A 20,157-nucleotide genomic window follows, 5' to 3' on the forward strand; every position below is an offset into this window, starting at 1 on the left:
CCTTTGTTCTCTTTATACTTATTGGATCTACTCTATTATTGGATACTCTGTTTTTTCTTTCTTCCATGTCATCCTCTCCCTTTTTGGCCATTTTGAGGTTTGAGTTGTTTATTTTACACATGCTTAATTTTATGGCATTGTAGTTTGACTTGCAATTTGGTTGGCTGTCTGCTCTATTTTCAGTCTTAATTTCCACTAATGCCAGATCTTAAAATCTGTTACAGGAATGTTCAGGGTATCAATTCATCAGTGACAAGACATAAAATTTTTACATATTTAAATCTAATATGCTACAATAGAAAATCAAATAGGGCGCGCTGTCACAAAGCAGCTGGCGTAAGGAGTAGTCAGTCCCTAAATAATCAAAGGATAAAAACACAAGAATACCAGCACTAGAATAAACAAAAGATGGACGGTTTCAAGATTAATCAACTAGAATACATTTGTTCATTAAAAAATATGCACTCTGCAAAAAATATATCTTAAATTGCTAGCAACAATAATAGCATAAAAAGTCCACTGAATTAAAATGAAATAAACATACAACTCTGTTCCTGTATATTCAAAACCGGCCTTAGGACTCTCTCCACTGTATCCAAGGGTGGAATTAAGTTTAAGCAGCAGGAAATTACCAGACGGTGAGCAAAATGTTTCCAGCACACTCCTTAGCATCCAAGGAACAAATTAATAGGCTGTATGTAGTCCATCTAGAATATTTCCACTGCTGCAATCAGTCTTGGGGAGGATACTATAGTCCAAAGAGCAGTCCAGTTAATCACTGGGGTCCAGAGAGAACACCTCAACGCGTTTCACTGGGTAAAGGGGCACCCAGCGCATCAGTTCAAAACTATATAGCTGGGCTAAGTAGCAATTCTTGTATACTTACCCCTCCGGTGAAGCGATCCGTTATCCAGGTCACCGGCGATGCTGTCTTCAGCTGCGGTCTTCTCTGGGAAGAGAGGAGTCGGCAGCCAGGTCCTTTCTGCGTATATGCTTGGTCACAGTTCAGGAGAGACTGCAGTGGCTGCTAGGATGTCAAGGGATGGAGCCAGCGCTGGATGTCGGGCAGAAGACAGGAAAGTAAGCGACTTCCCAGCCCACTTTGTAACGGTGTTCATCCTGAGATGGCACAGTAGAAGCTGAAAGCTCAGCTTTCCGTCCTTTAATGAATCACACTAACCATACTACATTATGGTGATGCGATTTAGCCAAGGAGCAGGAGTGCCACTGCAGAAGTAATTAATTTCTCCACACTAACCCGCTCTGTGAATAGCAACAAGCAGAGAAAAGCCCTGTTTACAGTAAACCAGGGCTTTTCTCTGCTTTATGAATAGACCCCTTACTTACTGTAGCTTTCCTTCCCCTTCCACAAAAGAATGTTTTCAAGACTGTAGGGCTAGACATGATGCTTTGGTGCAGCAATTGGAAACCGGAAGATAAACATCTGTTCATATTCATGGAGATGAGTCTGGGCAGCATCTCTCCAACGTGTTACGGAGTGACCATTCTAGTTCTGGAATTTTGGCTTTGATTGATGAAACTGTTTTTTTACAGCATGATGGCACTGAGATAATTAATATTCTCCATACTTTTTTGTTTTCGCCTCTGCTCCCAAGATTATATTAATTTTGACACTAAGGGCCTGATTCAGACCCACTCGCGAGCGGCTGTCCGCTCGCAAGTGGGTCGATGGTCTGCACTGAGCATGCGCACGACGGAGGGAGCTCCGTCGTGCGCATGCGCCAGACACGACGAGCGAAGGACTTTCCTTCGCTCGTTGTGTCCGATCAAAGGGGGCGTGCTGTCAATGTTGATTGACAGCACGCCCCCTTTGGTGGGCGTGCCGGGGGCGTGCCTCCCTGACGGGGGCGTTCCCACGGGAACGCCTCCCGTCAGAAGCCGGCCCACTGACATCACTAGTGATGTCAGTGGGAGTGATTTTGGCTCTGATAGAGCCAAAATCACTCCGGAGCTTGCGGTTGAAAACCTCAACCGCAGGCTCCGGCTCGCAATTTCGATGGTCGCGATGGTCACGACCATCGCGGCCATCAAAATGCACGCTCGTATAGCCTGTGGGTGGTGACCCACAGCTATACGAGCGTCCAGGAGGACGCTCCATGAAAATGGAGCCCGGCCCTCATGCAGAGCGTGCGCTCTGCTCAGAGCGTACGGCTCTGAATGAGGGCCTAAATCCTCTTTTTGGAATAAGATAATCTTGCCCTGATTAACAGACAAGCAGAGTACTTATCTGACTGGGCCCATCACTGACACAGAAGTTCTCATTGCGAGTTCTACAAGCTCCTTAGTCCCTCACTAGTAGAACCTTTAACTCTGTTCTTCATTTACATTTTTGATGGAAATGCACTTCCTTCCTATTTTAATGAAGCTATTATTAAAGTATTCCCAAAACCAGATAGAGATCCCACTTTGGCATAATCTTATCATCCCATATCTCGTCTCAATGTAGATTCTAAATTATTCACAAAAATAATTGTGAAACAGTTTTAATTGGTGATACCCACCTTGGTTCATTAGGATCAGACTGGATTTGTTGGGGGCAGAAACTCAGCATCACACATGGTCCTAGCAGTTTTTCAGAGTGTAGACGGTTTAAATGTCCTTCTATCACTCAATGCTGAAAAGGCGTTTGACCTGGTCATTTGGGATCATCTTTATGAAACCGTGCATACATTTGGTTACCCTCCCCAAATTATATCACTCATTTGAACTTTTTAAATTCTTCCTCCTCCTCACATATTATTGCAAATTTTATGATTTCCCCTTCTTTTCCCATTCAAAAGGGTACCCGCCAAGGCTGCCCCTTGTCCCCCCTATAATTTGCTCTTGTATTAAAACCACTGGCCATCTCTTTGCAAGCCATTTCTTGTTACCATTGCATATCGATCAGCTCCACGGTGCTGTACCTCTCTCTCTCTTTGCAGATGATATGCCATTATTTATTTCCTGTACCTCTATCTCCGAGCCAGTGGTGCTGGATGAGATTACCTGTTTCAGTTAATTTACAGGATATAAGGTAAACTTACTAAAATCAGAAGTCCCCTCTCTTACAAGGCCTGATTTGCTGTACTAGTGTCCTATCCTTTCTTTTGACTTCCAAATTACAACTACAAATTACAACTACAAATATCGATGAATTTACTTACCTCCAACTCTTTTAAATTTATGCCGTGCTATTTTTCCAAAATTTTTGACAAAATAACATAATTGATGGATCATTATATGTCTCTATCTCTATCTTTAATTGGTAGAATTGCTATTGTAAAAAGCATCTTTTTCCCAAAGCTTACTAAACCTAAAGGTAAAGAAGGACTTGGACTCCCAGACATACTGACATTTTCTCAGGCATCGGCTTTTCGATTCATATCAATTTCATTTGTGCTTGGGATGTGACTGTGTTAAACGGACCCTAGAGGACTCTGTATTCTCCATAGTCACCTGCGGCCCTTCTACATATACCTCACTCTAAGCTTCTTAAAGGGGCTCTTACCAATATTTTATTTAAAGACAGTTAGAAAGCCTTGTTAACTATCCATAAATGTTTTGATCCAGACACTTTCACTAAGTATTTACCACTGTAGGGTAACCCTATTTTTTTTTACCATCACTTACCATTCGCCGTTACTCTACTTGAAGATGTCTAGAATGGCTTTGATGAAAGTTGGTGATTTCCCAGTTGGGAAAGTATGATTTAAAAGGACGTAAAATCTAAACTACATAAAGAGCCACTAATAACTTTCAAAAAGATGTATGTAAAAGAGCTGCTGTTTATAACAAAACCAGTGGCACATTAAGCTGTCTGTGCATATTATAATACTTGTATTGAGTGGCTTGGTGTGTGTTACTGAAAATGTATATTAAATGAAGTAAAAATAACAAATATTTATATTTTCTATGGTTTGTTGGATGAGTAGTCATAAAAATCATGTGGAGTGGAGCATATTGCTTGGCTGGTAGGAGCTTGTCCCTTCCTATTGGGCCTCCCACTCACAGCCCTTTTCAGTAGCCATTTTAGAATAATCAAAGCAGGGAATGCTGTTTTACATAATATTTCCTTTGAGCAGTAGCGAAGAAGAAAATCCTGGTATTTTACATTTATACTTGAGTACAGTCAATGGCTGAATTTAAAAATAATCTTTTATCTCAATCATTCTGTATGGAAATCTCGTGTTTCATATTTGGAATAATGCCACAAACGTGTTGACATTTTTACAATGTTAACAGGTGAAATGTTGACATTGTCATACTGTCGACATTAGGGTTAGGCATAGGGATTATGGTTAGGGACAAAGTACTCATCGGAATTCATGGGGATCACAGCTCTTACCCGAAAGTCACATGACTGTTTGGACCTGGAAGTCACATTGGACTCGCTGCAGCCGTCAGGAGCAGGTAAGTCACCTCTAGGCCGTCAGGGATGATATGTCGACATTTTATTACTGTCAACAGTACACAGTGAATGTCAACATGGTTGACATCCACTTTATGACTATGTTGACATGAACTTTGACATTGTGACTCTCAACATAGCATACCACACCCACTGAAACTTTTATTGTATAGAATGTAGGAGCTCATTCAGACCTGCTCGCTAGATGCGTTTGCTCGCACCTAGCGTATGCAAATCCGGCACACACCCAGCATGGCAGGCGATCGCTCGGCAAGGCATAAGCACACCCACAATGTCTTGGCGTGCGATCACTTTGTCTATGCAGAAGCCAACCAGCCTGTCTTAAGATGCCCACTTGCGCACATCATCTCCAGGAAGTGTATGTAACCATCGGTACATCGAGGACCATCGGATGTGATTGCAGCGCTTGAGATTTACTATAACCTTCCGCAAGCACTGCAATCACTTCAGTGTAAAATTCAATCAGGTGACGTGTACAATGACGCTGCCTGTTAATTATGCATGCCTCTGAAACGGCGTTAAGACGTTCAGGCCCATCTGTGTTCGCACTTCCACTCCCCCGTTTCTAGTGACCGGCCCTTGTTATCACCCACAAATGGCTTCTCCTGTCACTCACTCTGCTGGGCTGTTTATGCGCAGCGAGCGAACGCTTCTTGATCTTTCGCACTGGTTCGCGCATGCGCACTGCGATGCATACGCACATGCAGAATGCGAAAATCGTCCAGCTATGAGCGAACGCTTCTTAGTGTCCGGGTCTGAATCAGGTCCATAGTCCCAAAATACTGTTCTTCTATTTGGGAAATCTTTTCCACATTTAGTAAAATAGCAGCAGCAGATCTACATGTTCTAATACTTACAGTTGTAGAATTTAAAACACGGTTTAGTTTTCAGTTCTTTTAATGTCCTCTGATTCAGCAATGACTTTTCCAGCAGGAATCCAGATAATGTCCACTGATGCATCACAACTGAGAACAGACTTACCTCCCCAAATACACAGAACAGCTCCTGGTAAAGGCACCTGTTACAGTATATTACTTCTACATTTTCTTGCTTGTGTGGTCGAGTTAGATCAACACTATGTTTTTGCTCTGATGCTTTTCTATTGTCTGTGTAAAATAAGAAAATATTTTCTTAAAATGTTCTCTTATGCAGTCAGGAGGTTAGCTACATTCACAGATTTAGGTGCCCTGAAAATATTTCAGCAGACGGCCAGAACTGCTATTTGGCATTTTAATGCTTCCTAAACTTTATTTTATGTGTGGCAGAAAGACAATATCAGTACTTGCTACTCATAAGGTACTAACATTGATTATTTCTTCAATACAAAGGACATTTTCCTTAATTTAGGAAAAATAAACCTATACTTAATGTATAACTCATTTTACGATGCCTTTCAGTTGACCAGCTAATCTGTTCATTGCACAGATGATTAAGTCCTATTATCTATACTAATATAATAAGAACATTGTGTCTGTTTGTTCCAAGTCAGCGTAAAAACTACTGAACTGATTTTAATGAAAACTGCATCATTTTGTAGTGGAAACTCCTAGAAATAACCACCACTTTGTTTTATCTCAGTCTGTCAAGTTAAAGCTGAGCAACAACAAAAACAAAATTTATTGACATCAACAATGCAAAAGATAGGTGTGGCACCATGCTCACATCGGTAAGGGCTGGGTGTGCTTTGGGCCACGTTCACTTGATGTCTGTGCACAGGGCACTCAGTGACATTGGTGTGAGTGGTGGGTGAATAGGATATGCTACATAGCAGTCTGTGCACAGGGCACACAGTGACATTGGTGTGAGTGGTGGGTGAATAGGATATGCTACATAGCTGTCTGTGCACAGGACACACAGTGACATTGGTGTGAGTGGTGGGTGAAGGTGCTGCTGCCACCAGTCTGTATAGCACTGCTGGTCACATGGGCCACTCCCGCGACAGGACCCCTGTAAAGCTATACAACTAGAACAACTCTAGCCACGGACAACAGCTAGTACGTAGATACTATTTGACACACTTAGGTATATAAAATATTTTTTTGATTCACAATTGATTTTAAGTAGGGATAGGTATAGTAGCAAACTTCAAAACAGAGGCCGCTGAAGACAGGGCCATATATTGCAAGTGTATTAGCATTTAGCATAAGAATTGTGGGTGTAAATAATGTACAAAAATAAAGATTCAAAAAGCATGTGTTTTTCACCCACTATTCACCTTATATTAACAAATCCACTGAAAGAATAGTAGTGTGGTTTATTATACTGTAAATTACAATGTTATCATCATACATGTTTACTTGTTTTTTTGTGGATTAAGGATATCCCCCCCCCCCATGACTAGTCCAGTTTTTATTTTTTGAGTATCTGCCAGTTTCACTGGGAATTTCCCTTTTTTTTTCAATCCCTTAGTCTATATATGAAAACATTTTATTGATTTTTCTGTGACACACCAGGCGCAACAATGGCGGCACATCCACCCAATTAATAATCTACTGCAACCAGTTGGCCAGTGGTTTAAGTCAGTTGTATGACTGGGGGACATAAATAGGACATAAGGGTCACTTATAGTTTCACACAGTTTGATGGCCCTAAAATCTTACAGTTTTGTATTTCACTTTGTTAAATAATTGAACAATTTATTGGATTGTCTTCAATTTTATCATTCCCAGCTACTCCAGATATAGCAATGAAGACCACTTCTGTACCTGCTGGGCTAATAACCTCCACACATGGTAAAGCACTAGACTTCTATTTACATTATGTGGTCACTGGTCTTAATATATTGGATTTATGCATCAGAATAATTTATTTTTTTTAATGAAAATCTACAGTTGGTGCATGATTTCTAGTCGCAATCTATAAATGCTAGTGCTTTGGTTTGATGAACGTTAAACATCTTCGGAATCAACTGTGACAATTCAATTATAGAATTTGCGATAATAATAAAACCATAAAGTTAATTTACTAACATTTTGCATTTACAGATAATATTAGCCCTGAAACCTCAGAATCCATCAATAAGCTTGTATCTGTCTAATGTAAGTTAGACAACAAGGGTAATTTATGACATTTATTTACAACATTGTGGTGGATACCATTCTAAATTAAAGTTTCCTTTATTCTTATCATGATCTAATCACAGATGACAGATGTATTTGTCTCCTAAATAATATTGGATTGAATGATTGTTAAACATATTACTTTGTAGTTTGACTATTTCAAATCATACTCCACAAGCTCATAATTTAGAAAATACTTTATTTGAGTTTCTTTTCTATGAGAATGAAAATCCCTTCCTCTATTTTTCTTCTAGATTGTTTTTTTGCTGTTTGATGTCATTTTTATTTTGAAATTAATAGTTTGGATGAATTTATGTTGTACATGTACAACAAATAAACACAATTTTATGTACATCTGATTTAGTTATGGTTTTTCACCAGGGGTGCATTCGATATCCACTTATATGTCAAAAGGAAGTACTCACTTACCTCTCAAAAAGCACAGGACAACTTTAGGTAAAGAAGAGTATGACTTTCACCTCACTTAGTTAACACCTTCACATTATGAAAAATTAATGTATTTGATTTGCCTAATGACTCTCTGTTCCATGTGAGGGCATGTAAAAAAAAAATTGACTTTTTACCTGTTCTTTTTCTTCACGTATCTATTGTTGCATATTGTAAAATTGTACACGCCAGTTATACAATAATGATAGCTCAACAAGAGTTTATTTCAATAATATGCTTGGCTTCGAAATAGATTAAAACATACACAAAAAGGTAAAATAATATTTTTATATTGACCCAATCATTACTGAAGTGATTGGAGCAAATTAGTGGATTCAGGGCAAAATACGTAATTAAACAGATTTAAAGCTGAAAATAAATTTACCAAAGTTACTTCATTCAAAGTACTTCTGAGATCTGTTATTAGACAAGTTTTTTCTACATAAACAAAGCCACTAATATTTTTGCATTACAATACAATACATGTTTAGAATTAGAAATGTATTATACTGTAGGCAGCTCATTCAATTGATTTCAGTGCATCCTGAAGTACTCTTTGAAGTAGGCTTCTTTTGTCTCTTACTCAATTCTTTGTAAGGGCACACTTCATCTTCACACAGTGAAGGCAGCCATTTTGGATACAAAGTGCCTCAATTATGTCACTGGCTCATAGGAATTTGACAGCCAGCATTTTTACATGACAGACTTCTCTGTGTTGGCAACAAATACTCTATAAATACAACAGTTTTTCAATAATTTAATTTAGTAGCGATTGGTTTAAACTAAAGACATGTTACTTAGTGGCTTCAGCAAAACACCAGTGACACCGCACATTAAACAGGATCCCATTTTGTATGTAGTAGCAACTACCATTTGTGGTCATAATGGTGTGTTAATGGAGGACATTAAACACCTGTCTACATGTACTAGTGTTATGGGGCTATTGCAACCAGTAAGTTCCATGTCTTTGCCTTATTACATTGTTTTACTAGTATTCAAAAAAAAAAAGGTGTTAAATTTGATTTATAAATGTTAGTAAGAACATGTCTGTTGTTGCCACTGAGGCCTAAGAGAAATAATTGCATTGGAAAAAACTATATTGGATGCCTACCAGTCTTATTCACTACGATAAACACAGCTCCTGTGTGTCTTTTTCCTACATCTTTCTCTCCTCTATACTCTTGTAAAGGCAAAAACCTAACATTCTTGAAAATATTATTGTTTTTTCTTTAGCTGCAAATGAGAAGCAGCCTATTTATATTCCTACTACAGTCTCCAGCTTGGGAAAGCTGCAAACTCACTATGGTAAATCATGTTTTTATACTTTTATTGTGGATAGTAAAAAAAAAGCTATTAAAATATAGATGAATACAGTGGCAGAACTTTCTCCATGGTAGCAGGTGTGGTGACTATGGAGCCTTGAGAAGAGGTGGGCCCAGCAATGATCATTTTCCTGCTGCTGAGCCCCACACTCTGCTCTTCCTCACTGTGCTGTACTATTGACCCCTGTGCATGTTCTGATAAGCAGAGAGGGGAACGTTTAGTGGATGGCTTTGCATTACAGTGTCCTTCCCTCCAACTGTGGGTGGAGGCCTGCAATTTAATGTTACAACCATATCAGAAAGATTTGATGCTACTGTGCACCGTTTAGAAGATTCACAATATATCTTCTAATAATTTATATAATCTTCTATATCTTTTACTAAAAAATTTGGATCCCTCCGCCCCTGTCCAGCTCCTTCTGCCGAACGTCATGACTCTTGCCCGCATGCGTGACCTGTAGGCCACGGATGCGCACTTGGGGAGCAGTGGAAAAAACTTGTGGAGACAGCTAATTTTTGTATCAGCTGTCTCCGCACCGGAGCAATGATGAATTGCTCCAGCACTCGCAGTGAGTAGGAATGTTAATTATCGGGGTCCATTCAGACCCCGATAATTAACATAATGAATAGAGCCCTATATGTGGAATATTTAAATTACTAATAATTGAAAGGAATTACTGTAATAAAGTGTCTAACAGAGTTTTATCATCATGTTGCATGTAGTACATGAGACTGTGCATTTTGCATTAATAATTTACATTTATTTGCATACCATATTTGTAATTTACTTTTTCAATTTACAGCCTGTTTATTCATTTCTTATCAAGAATTTATTAGCATTATGGGTTTTTAAAGATGGGTCATTATGCACTTTTGAGTTACTTTGGAAAACTACTGTGTCCGATGAACTAGTGAAATTATTGTTGGCATTGGCTTAGAATTATTATTTTTATTTTGTTCAGTTTCCCCAACTTCTATTTATTAATTATATGAGGGCTGATTGAAAGTAATGAGACTGATTTTTTTATTTAGAATCGGATGACTGCTTATGATCTGAACATTTTTCTTTTTCAAAGTAGCGTCCTTAACATTCAATAAATTTTTTGCAGCGTTTCAACAACGATTCAAAGACGTGCAGTAGACTGTTTTGTTACATCACTTTTAGTGTTGCAGCTGTGACATTTTTCACTTCATCATCTGTTGAGAACTTTTTTCCGCGCAGTTATTTTTTCAGGGTTGGAAATGCCCAGAAATGCCCAGGGCGCTAAGTTCGGTTTATATGTTCCAGTGATGTCCCATTAATATCAGTCAGTGTTGCCAATGCAACTGCAGAAACATGCGGTCAAGCATTGTCTTGGAGCAATAATCTCTGTTTCTTCAGCAAATGTGGTCTTTTCTTCCTCATGGCTCCATGCAAATGGGTTTTCAGGACGTTGGCATAGTAGTCTCCATTAATTGTCTTTCCATGGGGAACCCAGTGCTGTATGATCATATCGTGCGCATCAAAGAACAGCAGAAGCATGACTTTACGTGCCAAAGGAATCACAAGGAATTATTTGGGCGGAGGCAAATTTGCGTGTTTCCATACTGGACTGTTGTTAGGATTCCGGGTCATAATGACGAATCCACGATTCGTCACACATCACAATCGATGTCAGGAAATCTGGTATCCTCTCCGACATTCAAACGTTGTTCTTGCACAATTCAACTCGTTGACGCATCTGCTCTTCTGTGAGATATCTGGGTACCCACCTGGCACACATGCGATCAGTGGCGGCTACAGAGGTGGGGCTGCAGCGCAGTCCAAAATTTAAATAGGGATGCCACAGCAACTGCCACTACAAATGCTGCCAAACATCACCAACTGAGCCTTACTGGCAGTTTGTGTGGCTCCCATATTTGAATTTTGGACCTCAATATATCCCCACCTCTGGAGCCGCCACTGCACGCGATGCATTTTCAGTTCCTGTGTCAAAATATGCTGAATGGGATGCCAAGTGAAGCCGAAAGTTTGCGTAAAATTAACCTGTCATTTTGCAACATCTCCACAGCTTTGGCAATGTTGACATCTGTAACCACGGTGGATGGTCTCCCAGAACGCACTTTGTCAGTCACTCGCATATAACCCTCTTTGAAGTGCTTCCACCACTGAAATACTGCAGCACGGCTAATTGTTTCTCCACTGTATGTTTGCAGTAACATTTCATGAGTTTCATTTCCACTTTTTCCAAGTTTAACACAAAATTCAGTCACACATCTCTGACATAATCTCACAGTCACGTCTTCCTCATCCACCATAATGAAACGTACGAAGATCTTCCACTCGCTGTGACCAAACAAAGAAGACTACAGCAGTCCAACCACAGATTTAAACACATGGAAAGGGATTGAAATACCGGCGGCCGGTTCAAATCCCGACAGCGGATGCCTGTCGGATGAAGATCCCGACTGGGGCAGGTAAGTACCCTAACCCTCCCCTGCCCCCCCCTAACCCTCTCGTAGTGGTGCCTAACCCTAACCTCCCCTCCTAGTGCCTAACCTCCCCCCGGGGTGCCTAACCTTAACCCCCTCTTACCGCTACCTAACCCTCCCGGGGGGGTGCCTAACCCTATTCTCTCCCTGAGGTGCCTAACCCTCCACCGTAGGGGTGCCTAGACCTACTCTCCCCCCTCCCAAACCTAACCCCAACCCCGCTAGACTCCCTAGTCCTAACCCTCTCCCATGCAGCTAACTCTAAGGGCACCCCGGACTTACCTTCGGTTGGGCTGGTGTCCTCGGCCTTCCGGTGTTGGGATTAATATAGGCATCGGTATTTTGATGCCTATGTTAAATCCCTTGCCGGGATTCCGCTGTCGGGATTGAGACTCTCATAACTACATCCCAAACACATTGATGTATGAGATTCACAATAACCAGCATAGCGTTGCCACATCTACCTATGGGACAGAAAAACAGGCAATCTCATTACTTTTCAATCAGCCCTCGTATTTGCAATAACATATCTAAATGAACAAAAAGAAAATGAAATACATTATTATAAACAGATTGTTGATCTTAGCTATAAGGATAGTACATTGCAGTGCTACATTATTTTTTTTAGTGCAAAAAGAGTCCTACACATATTAAAGTCCTCGTTATGCCACCAAACTTCTATTAATAACCATTTTTATTGTTATACTCTAAATTACTTTTTAGGCATAAGCAGGTTCTTAAATGCACATGAGATTGCAGCATAGATAGTGGTGTATGTACTAAGTCTTCGAGAGAGATAAAGTGGATGGAGATAATGCACCAACCAATCAGCTCCTAACTCACTTTACAGGCTGTGTTTGAAAAATGACAGTTATGAGCTGATTGGTTGGTACTTTATCTCCATCTACTTTATCTCTCTCCAAGGCGTTAGTACATACACCCGGTAGTTTTATCTGTGACTTGTTTTTGACATATGACCTATTATACTTTCAAAATTAGGAAGTGGCATTTCTACACTTAACCAGACAATATGTTTCAGTTAGAATAGTAGCAGCTACTGTAGCTGTATGCTTTTCTACAACATATAAAATATTACTGTTGTCACTACTGTATTTTCAGTGAATTATTGGACAGGAGTCGTTTTTCTATTATACCATTAATCAACTAATATAAATAACATAATTATTTTTTCCAGCTACAACAGGCCACAATATCCCAACCAAACAAAGCATCCTGCCCTCTCAAACCCATGCACAAACCACCACTGGTAATGCTTGTTTTTCATAGACTAGTAGTGTTAGTGCTTTTCTATCATTGCATTCCAGCATTAGACATCATTCATTTCAGCATATCTCCCTGCTTAAGATCACGCAATCCATCCATCCATTATACTGAGAAAGTATCACAGCTTGATTGCGGTCACGTTTCTCGTTCTGCAGCAGCATCCATTGAATTATCTTCTAATTAGCCTGGCGCTGTTTATTAGAAAATTGCCTACTTGCTGGGTATTCTGTAGTGACACATGCAGTAAGTGCAATTTTCTTACTTCCCCCCACGAAGTACAGAAATTGTCAATGTGTCCCTTAGAATACTTGTATAAAACAGGAATGAACTGCACATTTTGCTTCCACACACTGCACTACTGGAAGCATTGAGGCAGAGATATCAAGGTCAAGTGGATTTATTATTTGAAGTGAAGTCTAAGAGCTGTGGATGTGCTAAATAATATGTACGTTAGACTGGATGTATACAACTGCTATACTCTTGGGGGCTTATGTATCAATGTTTTTTCTTTCATGAAATTATGTAGAAACTGCAGTGTCTGCATAATTTTATGAAATGATGCTATGTACTAATAGCCTAATGCAGGAGATTTCACAGAAATCTCCGTAGAGTAGTAATTAGCACTGCAGATCGCAGTCCCCATTATTAACAATGGGGACTACAATCTCTGTCCTATGTACCAAGCTCCAAAAAGCAAAGCAGATGGTGTAAACTGCATTAAGCCTATGTAGGCTTACGAGCTGAGGAGAGATCTTTCGATCTCTCTCCCGCAGCTTCTGGCCGGCGGTGGAAGCTGACACTGTGCACATGTGCAGTGTCAGCTTCCGCAGGAGAAGTATTTCACAAACGTGAAAGACTTTGACTAAATACTGGGAATACAACTCACAGACACCACTGTCCCTGCAAGTTCACATTTATACACTTCGGTGATATTTTCGATAAAAATTAAAATATCACCCGCGATATGGATACTTGATAAATGTAGCAGTTCCGCGATTATCAATACATAGGCCCCTTAGTCTTAGTCTTTACAAAATTCCACAAGCTTTAGTCATATAATAGTGTGACAACCATCGGCTTCAAGTTTTATTTCTTCATTTGATTGAAAATGAGAAACTTGGGGAATTCAACTCTGAATTCTCTATTACTTTGATATATCTACCTCACTTGTTTCTTAAGAAGTCTTTGCAAGTACAAGCATGTGTTTCACACAGATAAAAAGGGGAAAATGAATGTTTGTTTTTGGAATTTTTCTTTCAGCATTCACGGAAAGTCAGTATATTACTACTGCACGTCAAAGTATTGCTATGATCGAAGTTCCACCTTCTACACCTGGTACAATGTTCTTTATATGTTCACAATATGCAGTTAGACAATAGGTCTACATTGAAAATTGAAGTATAACTTTTATTGTCTAATCATTAAAGCTGTATCCTTACCCAGAATAATAGTGGTGGTCTTGAAACTAATCAGGAAACAAAGACGGATATTCAGTTATTGTTTATGTGCAGCTGCACACATCACTGATAATTACAGAAAAATCTCTATGGAGTGCAAGGAAAAATCTGTAAAGATCAAAAATGTAATCCTACCATGTTGTTTGTCAGCCTCTTCTGAACTTTTTATCATATAACATTGTATATTGGGCTCTTTAATATGTGTTTGTATTTACTGTGTTCTGTGGCAACCAAAGGATTTCTAGAGGTGGGTTTCCAAATGCTTGATTTCAGAACAAACACCCTGCAGTTTAGTTAGTGAATACTTATACTGTGATTGATACTCATAAAAAAAGCAGCTGCTGAGGAGTGTTCATGCTAGCCACACTGTGACGCCACTCATGTGCATATGGGAAACTGATATATCGGCCTTTCAATTGAGTAGCCAATATATTCTGTGTGTGTCGGCCAGTGTGTACCTGTAAACAACATAGTTCACAGACATATCGCGTCGGCTGTGCAGCACAGCCGATGCCCAAGATATCTGCAGAGGCCGCCGGTGACTGATAGCTCAACTGGGCAGGTACATGTAAATGCTCGCCCAGTTGTGACATGAGTCGCTACACATTGGGACGATGATTGGTAAGTGTGTATGCGCTTACCAATCATCAGATAAATTGGTGGATAATGCATTCCTATTCAGGGGAAAAAAGGGGGAAAGGGACCACTGCACTAGCAAATGTTCAATTGAATATTCCCAATACAATAAATTCAAATTTAACTTACTAGGTGGGGTTGCTGCCACAGACAATATGGAGAACTATATATATGAGATTCGAAAGGAAAAGATAATTGCCCAACACTGGTGCACAAACCAAAATTGTTATCTAAATTAAAATATAACCTTTATTAAGAGTTCTTTAAAAAAAAACTTTGTTAAGTGAAATATTTAAAAACAAATAGAGAGATTTAGAAGTGGTGAAAGCAAAGATGGAAAAGTGATATAATAAAATTGACGTTGAAACACTATATGCTGCTGTCTTGTATTTAATTACTATTAATATAATGAATCTATGTCTATGTCTCTCTTAATAGATCCACGTGCAAGTAAAAATAACAGGCAGTAAATTTATAGGGAGGGGACGTGACCAGACAAAATAAATTATTCCCACTATTGTGAGTTTATAATCTAGTATTTGATATGCGTGTATTATTGTATCCTTGTGAGTAGCAGTTGATACAAAGGACAAAGGGGTCCCGATTAGTAAATAAACTTCCTCTGTTCTCACATAATTAATCAGTGTCAATATGTATATTCCTCAGAACATATCTCATAGATATTTAGTAAGCAGATCTATTAGTTGAAAGATATGTATCTCCAGTAATAGTAAGAATTGGGCAAATATATATTAGTCAAATGGTAATGTTACTTATGCATTCAGATTCATGTTCCACATGAAGGTTTTTTTTCTAAAGAACTCTTAATAAAGGTTATATTTTAATTTAGATAACAATTTTTGTTTGTGTGCCAGAGTTCAGTTGGGCAATTATCTTTTCCTTTCGAATCTCATATAGGATGGTGGATAAGTCTGAGGGCCGATCCGTCGTCCTGGTGCGTACCCAGCTTAAGTCAGAGAGGGGTAATTATTTCAGCTCGGGGGCCACTTAAACTTTGGTAAAAAGTCGAGGGCTGTGCACAAAATATATATTTTCCAAAGCACATGTTGGGCGGTGGGGAGGAGTGTTCAAGGACACACAAGAGGAAACGGGTAGGGAGAGGTACATATACAGTATGGGAAACAAAGTTACAAAAATAAAGTGGGGAGAGATGAGCTAAAACATACAAGACACAATTGTGTACACAGTCTCTGGCTATAAATGCATGTTTTCTTGACAATGCAGAGAATTTGTAAATGCAACATGCAGGTTAATAATACAACATATAATTAAGCTGGAGCAAATATCCCCTGCTGGATATCATGAAGAAATTCTCCAGGAGCCTGTATAATTTTCAGCTTGGGATAACATGAGACATAAAAAAATATAAAGTGTCAGTCCTCTCGGCAACACAAATAACTCCAGAGAACCAGTTTTAAATAAATCACACATAGTGCTGTTGGCAAAAGGCTGTGTGACTGAAGAGAATGGCAGCATGCTGTCCATTTAAGGCAGGGACATAGAACCTGTATCCGCCACTATACACCCATCCCAGACTGTCCCAGGTGAGTATACTGCATGCAGACTGTAGAAGGACAATGGGACACAGGCCACCCACAATTGCATGCAGGCTGCATATGGCCCGCAGGCTGTATTTTGCCCAGGCCTGTTGTCAGTGGTAGAACCAGAGCCGGATTACAGTGGGAAAGGTCCAAGGCAAATAGGATATGCTAGGTAACTAGATCAGTTATCTGTAGAATTTGGATATAGTAATTTACAGCTTAGCAAATTCATAGGAGTTGTTCAATGTCTCAATATTGTGTATATAGAGGTTATTGTGATCTAGTGATAGTATTATACGGTATGCTAATACAATTTTCATTGTAGTTTCCCTACTTGACTAGTAATATACCATGTATCCAAGTTAATAAATCTACTTACCATGCCTTCTACAACTGGTAGATGCTAAGAATAAGTAATAAAAGCTGCTATTGTTATAACTTATACTTGAGGCATAAGTGACATTACAAGTACAGTATGAGCTACACCTATTGGTAGGCTTCATTTTAAATGCAGATAAAACATGTATGATTGATGTAACTAAGACATCTACCAGGCTCTCTGCATCATTGTTTCCTCTAGGTTGAATGATCTTTAAGTTGGTGCATTTGGCCATAATGAACTACTCTGGAAATGTGTTGTCTTTATAAGTACTTAAATGACATTCTAGAATAATTAGTGAATATGATGATAAGTAAACTATTTTGTGCAGTATGATAGCCATTATTCCAAATGTAACTTTGCATTTATGTGAGTGTACATTAAATAAAAGGGCACAAAGTGCAGCACACCTCTCGAGTCTGCACGCTGCTATGTGAGATCTGCAAAATCCAATGGAAGGAGCTGGGAATGCACAGCGGCTCCATATTGGGCATTTTATTTTTGGCGGCCCTTATCGTATGCAGAGTCAGTACTGCGACTGCAGTAGTGACTCTTAAATATCAAAAATAGAACTTACAGTTTGTTTTTTTTTAGGTGTTCTGGGCAACCCCCCATAACTGCATGCCTGGTATGGGGTTGGTATTTTCATTTAAGCATAACATTGTGGTGTTAGCTGTATTTATATATCAGCGACTTCATAATTGGGAAATTTATAGACATATTTAAGGGGTAATTGCAAGTGTCTGAAATACACTATAGGTAAGTGCTTGTTTATTAGACACGTGTGGCGACTAAATCTCTTTTCGAGAATGGTTAATATACACTGAAATTTTACAATGTGTTTTGGCCTGTAAATGTTTCTATCATAACTATATTATGCATATAACTTAGCACATTCCTTGAGAAATTGTGAAGGTGTAATCCCTTCAATGATGTTCTTGCCACTGAGATCTATTACTACTATAAAATGATACTTGAAGGATAGCATGCTACAGCTTAACATGAATGCTAATGATGTGAGGAAAAGTAATTGTGATGTGAGCACAGTCAAATATTTGAAAGCGGTCTTAATAACAAGATGGGTTCTACATTTCTAGGTGACATGCCAGACAGGTAACTCTTTGAAGTTTAATGTTATCATACTGTGACAAAAAGTTTTTATTATTCTGTAGTAGAGTGGTTTAATGTTGTATATGTTTACTTGATGATTTGGATAATTGTATGCAAAATTAAATGCAGCTTATTTTAATGAGAATCTCTGCCGAAAAAATGATTGAAGTCCAGTTTTGGGCGACATGAGTAAGAATTTAACTCTCTGTGGGATCAACCTGCATTAGGACATTGAGCCCTTCCCGGTGTCTTTCCAGGCTTTCAGCATCAGCTAAGCATTTTGGTTATTATATACTGGTGTGTTCACACAAATTCTCTTCTGCATTGCTACCTGAAAAGCTGCAAGTAGAGACCCCCGATGCCTTAATGTATGGTCCCCTCATAATCTTTACTTTACACTTTACCTTCCTATGCTGGTTCCCCACCCAACTGGTTCTTGCCAGAGATTACAATTGTAGAATGTTTATCTTGCTTCTATGTGTGCATTAAATAATGCACAGTGTGTTACTACTAATTTACTCAGTTTGCATTACTTTGTAAACAGGGCAATATTCGAAATTCTATAGAACCTCCTCAGTTTTTCTTTCACAGGTTAATTCAATTCATGTTCCAGAGTCAACTTTGCTTTCTCCTCCTAACACACAAATTCATTCCATCTTGAATTCAACTGTCTGGAAGTTGAGTGTAAATTCTACTCTTTGTTCCAGTTCCAAAAGAAACTGCATCATTTCACCCAAAACCTTTCCCTAGCACTGAAGCACCACTCATGGAAGCTGGTAAAATCATTATCCATTACTAATTAACAGTATTTGTGTTTCTATGACTTAATTTTTCCCTTTTCTTACAGCCTTCATTTGTTGTTTGTTTTAATTTTACCTCAGACAGCACAGAGCCAGACTCTGAAATGCATACTAATGAAGCATCACACACACACGAACCAGAAAAAAATACTTTAGGTAAAATCTATGGATCCTTTTGTGTTTTAAATGACCCAAGGTCTTTGTTTGTCTTTATGCAGTGCTTGATTCACATTCCTTTCTGTCTTTTTTTTTTTTTATAAGCATACATAGTATTCTAAAAGCATTTATTGCACTGGATTCTTCTGATAAAACTCAAAAGCAGGCCATACCCCAGATGTTTGCCGGGCTTTGCCATACCCCAAATGTTTGCCGGACTTGGCCATAAACATAAATAGACATAAATAGACAGAGTGGCCAAACTGTCCTGCTATTGTAGTCCATTCTGACAAACATGTCTGCCCATCGGGGTTTTTCGGAATTGGTTTTATATTAAAAGGAACATATATTTGCTTTTAATTTGGTCTAACTGTGGCTATCAAAATAGCAACATGTATAACATACCTTTTACTTTTTAAAGGTCCTAGTTTTACTATATTAATACAATAGAAAATAAATATATTATAAAACACATATGCATATATGTAAATATAACAGACAATAATTCTAAGTCCCCGAGACCAGATCTGATGCATATAGGTATTTAAAAAAGTGTAATAGCATAGCTGTAAATGTGGAAATTGAAAATATCATCACCAGTCAAATCCACTTGTTTGCTCACACTGCTATATTACAGTACAATTGAAAAGTATATATTGTTGTAATAAAGTCAAACAGGCTGTATACTTGTTAGTAATGCATGAATATCAAGGCTTCAGTTAGTGAGCAGTAGGACAAGCTTCCTCCAGCCAGACACTAAAGATCACTTAATAAGAAACGCAGTTGTGGCAAGAAAGAATTACCCTCATTTCAACAATATGACAGTCGAACTGCAGGCAAGGAGCAATCTCACTGTGAGTAGATCTGCATCGCTTGCAATCACTATTTCACCAACTGCTGATGGTACTTGGGATGGAAGCTGTCTATGAAGCAATGTAATGTAATGCCGTATATAAAACCACTGGTAGCGTGCCTGCCAAACACAAGCGCCTCACTTCTGGCGCTTCATGACTTGTTTCTTGTCCAATCAAATGCAATTTTATC

General features: G+C 38.9%; 1 protein-coding gene across 8 annotated transcripts in view; it reads left to right on the plus strand.

Moving 5' to 3' along the window:
• The window catches only part of ABI3BP (ABI family member 3 binding protein), a 515,514-nt gene that overhangs the window by 330,205 nt on the left and 165,152 nt on the right, over window positions 1-20,157 (plus strand). For 6 of the 8 annotated variants that reach the window (XM_088481142.1, XM_088481145.1, XM_088481144.1 and 3 more), the window contains exons 15-22: window positions 5,363-5,437; window positions 7,099-7,161; window positions 7,870-7,944; window positions 9,169-9,240; window positions 12,925-12,996; window positions 14,274-14,348; window positions 18,865-18,933; window positions 19,039-19,113. In XM_088481142.1, the coding sequence (XP_088337268.1) occupies window positions 5,363-5,437; window positions 7,099-7,161; window positions 7,870-7,944; window positions 9,169-9,240; window positions 12,925-12,996; window positions 14,274-14,348; window positions 18,865-18,933; window positions 19,039-19,113 (576 nt within the window). The remainder of the gene's footprint in view (window positions 1-5,362; window positions 5,438-7,098; window positions 7,162-7,869; window positions 7,945-9,168; window positions 9,241-12,924; window positions 12,997-14,273; window positions 14,349-18,864; window positions 18,934-19,038; window positions 19,114-20,157) is intronic. The other 2 variants (XM_088481147.1, XM_088481148.1) reach the window with 2 other exon arrangements.

The sequence above is a fragment of the Taudactylus pleione genome, unplaced genomic scaffold (assembly GCF_031769625.1).
Source record: "Taudactylus pleione unplaced genomic scaffold, aTauple2 ptg000265l, whole genome shotgun sequence".
NCBI lineage: Eukaryota > Metazoa > Chordata > Amphibia > Anura > Myobatrachidae > Taudactylus > Taudactylus pleione.